Raw genomic sequence first — 4,737 nt, 5'->3', positions numbered from 1 at the left:
GGAAATTAATTTATCATCTTCCAGTTCCAAATTCATACCTAATTTCTCTGTGCTATGAACTGTCAAACATGTATAATTGCATTGCAGCAGAGTTTGTATAAAAAGTAAATGGCCCAATTTTCCTCGCTCACAATCTCTACTTCACTTGAAAAAGAGACACCACGAAGCTGCTCAACCCCATCTTCGCTGTACCCTTTCAATTTTTGTTCTGTAATTAACTTCTCTCGTTTTAAAAATTTATCACAATTTTTTTGATCTGCAACTTCTAATGAATGATTAAATTTGATCAACATTACTACATTCAAGAAAGAACAATAATTGTATTAAATACTTTACTAAAAGCAATGGAAAAAAAAAAGAACCATACATATATTTTGGAAAAAATAAATAAACAATGACAGTAGCGATAAGTACAATACCGATCTCTGATCACCAGGCCTAGCGATTAGCTGGTGTACAATGGGTTAATCCTCACCGTTGAAGGCAACGAGTTCCTCTCATCAATCACAAACATTAATTATTCCGTTGATCTTCTCTTTTCCTCTCCCTACTATCTTTAATCCTCTACTTACACTGGTAATCATAATTATTAAAATCACATCATCATTTACAACTTTATACCATGCAAGTGACCTCACGCAATCACTTCACTCACCGTTATTAATATTTAACCGTCACGTAATTTTTTTTCACCGTACCATGCACCTTGAACAGTCAACAAGCGTAGAACTCGACGAGTTCATCTAAAGACTCGGGCTGTGGATCCGCATTTTCCAGCATCCAAAGCAAGTGCTCAAACAACACAACCTCGCACGACACATTTATCGTGTCGGATGAATCGTTTGATCGCTCAGCCAGCTCCTTGAAAAGCGGGTGATCAATAATGTCGGAGCTGATGAGATATCGTCTCCGAGATTTTCCGACATAAACAGGGTGAAGATCACCGGAGTTGGCGCAGGAATCGTCTGAGGTTGCGACTATGGAGCTCATGCTGGGACGTGCGCCACTTTGTTTGTTGAAGGAGTTGAGTTTCTTGAGTACTGACTTGAGTTTCATCAGCTTGCCACCTTTCGCCATTTGAGTTGGTTTAATTACTTTATTAGTACTTGAAAGAAAATGAATAAGAAGTATTTCTGTTTGTGTTAGAGAAAAACAGAAACAGAAACAGAAACAGAAACAGAGACAAGAGAAAGAGAGAGAGGTGTGTGTTTGGGGGCTGAGAATGGAGAAGGAAGGTTCGCATATAAAGGGGATGGAGAGGGGTGAAATGGTAATTTAAATTGTAATTGCTGTTACAAGATGAGGGCCCAGTGTTTTGTGTGAAGATAATGGGGGCAAGAATTGAGGCATTGCACCTTTGTGCGTTTGGTGTGTGAGTCGTGTGACTAATGGGATCATCCGTTCATATTAACCTTTTTTTTATTTATTTATTTATTTATAATCAAGGTATTCATATTCAGATCAGTTTGCGGGTAAATGTTTGTATTCCCTCTAATACTAGTTCATTTATAATTAATCGTAATTGTTTAAAGAGGAGAAAATGAAGTTACTGTAAATAAAATTAGTGATTAATTTTAATCAAGCAGTAAAATAGAATATAAAGACGACAGTAGAGATTATTAAATGTATAGCAGTTAATTAAACAGTAAAATGGAATACAAAGACTCGGCGTTAAAGGTTTATAATATGTCAAGATTTGTCCGCATTCACGTACCAACTAGAAAGTTGTTAAATTCCACACAAATTATCACATTTTTTAATTAACAAACTTGTTACTGATAGCGACAGACATGTGGAAGGTGGTGGAAAGGTCTCTCAACTTCGTATACCATTTTTCAATTTATTAAATAAATATATCCCTTGTAGAAATTCTGTTAAGTAAAATAAATAAATAATAATTAACTACAAGAAGAGGGGAGACTCCTTTTTCTCTCCCCATCTACAACTAGAATAGGAACCAAACGGTGGTAACTACCCTAATTTTCAATTTAAATAATAACCAAGAAAACTAAGAAATATTTATAAGCACACAAGATAAATAATTTTATTATATGCACTGTATTATAATGTTAATTTTAAACTACTTCTTTTTTCTTTTTCTTTTTAAAATTTTGAAGATTCTTGATAGAGACAGCATTTATGATAAAAAATAAATTCATTCATAAACTAACATCTACCCACACTCCCTTTGAGTATTATGTCAACAGTTTTATAATATTGGAAATACTTGTGACTTTGTTTTGTTGTTGAAAAGCCATTTGGTTTTCCTTTAGAAATAATTGCAGGTTGCGTTCATGTTTATGCATTTGTTAATTAAAAAATCCTTAATTAATTTGAAATCAAACAAATCATCATAAAAGACAAAAAAGAACAAATTGAGAACTTAATTCAGATGCTCTGTTTGTCGTTTGCAGAAGTTTAATAATAGTTAGTTCATTTGAAACATGGAATTTATGATGCTTAATTTTAATTAAATATGATATAATCTTTGATGAAATTAGGTTTATGACATTTGTGAAATGGGATTCTTTTTTCTTTCTTCCAGCCAACTAAATTTTCTCCAAAAAATATGATGATAAGTCCAAAAGGATAAAATCGATATCCATGAAGGTGATCTTACCATAGATTTTTTCATTACGATATCGAGTAAGGCTATATAATTAATGTAAACGCATTGGATTTAGGGTGTGTTTAACCATAATAACTTTTTTTAAATAAATATTGTTATTAAATTGATTTTTCTTTATATAATTTTATTAAATCACTATCCTCATGTATTTTACGAGTTATGATGAACGTAGAAACAAAGAGATGCAAAGTCTGCAAAAATAAACTCAATTTATACAGAGATAACACCCCAGAGAGACAACATACGAAACATGTTAAATGTCACATGATCATCTCGGGAACTACTAGAATTATTTGGTCAATATATAATAGTTGGAGACATGAATTCCATTAAATTGCGCTTGATTAAGACCCACGGCGGTCAGTGAACACATGCATGTGATCAACACATGGACTCAGCTTGTCCCAAATTGAGAGCCACGTCACCATATTTAATCAACTTCCAATCACACCCATACCTCCCCATGTGAATTTTAACTACTAACTGCATTTTGTTAACAAATTAAAATGAAATATTGCAAAAATTGTTTTGGCATCATCACTCCTTTGTCAAAATTGGCAATATAATTCCTAAATTAAATCCTCTTGCAAAAAGGGTATAGAGATCAATCATTCTCACGCCGATTTTGATGAGAAATGTCAATTTCATATATATATATATACTGAAAACAAAAGTCATATAAAATGAGTGGAAAGTGAAAGCACTAAAAAACAACAATAAAAAAAAGTAATACTATACATACAATATTTTTATACAATATAAGGTGACAAAATATGATTAACTGATTTTAAATTAAAATCAAATTTTCTCTCAATCATCTGTTACCACATAATGTTATATGAGAATATTGTATATGTAGTATTATTCTAATAAAAAATGGCAATTGCTACCGATTTATTGCGATTCTACAACTTTAGTTGGCAGAAAGTTGAGTGTAAGTTGAGAACCAGAACAATAGAGCTTCACATATTTAATATAAAACTTGTTTGTGTTTCATATATATTTTTGGATGGCCAGATTTGTGTCACCTATCCCTACACCCTATCGAGATCTAGTGGTAAGGTCTGCCTACGTGTTGCTCCCATAGTAGATGATTTCTCTAATAAGTTCATTAGTGTTAAGTATGGGTGTTCAGACTTAAGCATGGGCAGAGTTGACTCAGATTTAGATTACCGGGGATTATGCATGTAATCCACTTCATAATAATCACTCCTAACCACTGTCAGACAATGTGTATAAAAGGGGGAGTTCACCTCCATTTGAGGGGATCATTCATGCAAGCATAGGAAACCACTAGAGATGGCAATGGGCCTGGTATTTTCAAGTACCTAGCCCGACCCGTCCCGAAAAGGCCGAGCTTTACCTGGTATTAGCAGGCTTGGGCTTGGGCCTGGGACTAATTTTAAGGTCTGCCCTCAAGTACGGGACGGGCATGAGTATGCCTTCAGTCTCAACCCAACCCGATAATTTTACTATTAATTTTACTAAATTACCTTTATACTATATATCTAATTACAAAATTATCCTACGTATATATAAAAAATTAAAATTTATTAATATTTGGCGAGTATTCAAAAATAAATTAATATTTAAAAATTGTTTATAGAATTAAAAATATAAAAAAATTGAAATTTATTAATATTTAAAAATTCACATTATAAAAATAGGCGGACTTGGGTTGTAACTGAGATTACAAAAAGCCTATCGGACCGAACTTGGGCTTTACCCGTCATCCTTGTGATAGGCCCAGGCCAGGACTGAGCCTTTAACATGGGGTCGGGCTTGGGCCCGGGCCAAGGGGTATCCAGTTCCTGCCCGGCTCATTGCCATCTTTAGAAACCAATTAGAAAGAGAGTTTTAGCTCGTTGGTACATGTTTTCTCCTTGTAATCACTTTGTGTATAAAACAATCACTAAGCAATAACATAACAGCAGACGTAGGCTTGGTTCTAACCCATCGAACCACTTCAAAAATCTCTTGTTTACTCCCATTGTGGATAATCTAATTCATTCCTAGCTGGTTATTTATAATCATGCATACATCCTATCCAATCCTATCATAGTCGATTTGATATCTTTGGTTGTTGCGAAGGTCATGTGTGTGTGTGT

At 33.7% G+C, this 4,737-nt stretch overlaps 1 protein-coding gene across 1 annotated transcript; it reads right to left on the bottom strand.

Annotated features, from left to right (window-relative positions):
- Window positions 1-346: 346 nt before the first annotated feature.
- LOC116125938 (auxin-responsive protein SAUR76-like) lies at window positions 347-1,202 on the bottom strand. The gene has a single exon (XM_031411657.1). The coding sequence runs from the start codon at window positions 1,075-1,077 to the stop codon at window positions 715-717; it is 363 nt and encodes a 120-aa protein (XP_031267517.1). The 5' UTR covers window positions 1,078-1,202; the 3' UTR covers window positions 347-714.
- Window positions 1,203-4,737: the final 3,535 nt, after the last annotated feature.

Source organism: Pistacia vera, unplaced genomic scaffold, assembly GCF_008641045.1.
Source record: "Pistacia vera cultivar Batoury unplaced genomic scaffold, PisVer_v2 Contig173, whole genome shotgun sequence".
In the NCBI taxonomy this organism is placed as follows: Eukaryota; Viridiplantae; Streptophyta; class Magnoliopsida; order Sapindales; family Anacardiaceae; genus Pistacia; species Pistacia vera.
Note: the sequence above shows the minus strand (reverse complement) of the source record. Positions and strands in the feature narration are given on the sequence as shown.

Coding starts and splice junctions, on each gene's coding strand:
- LOC116125938 (XM_031411657.1), bottom strand. CDS start 1,077: ATGGCGAAAGGTGGCAAGCTGATGAAACTCAAGTCAGTACTCAAGAAA.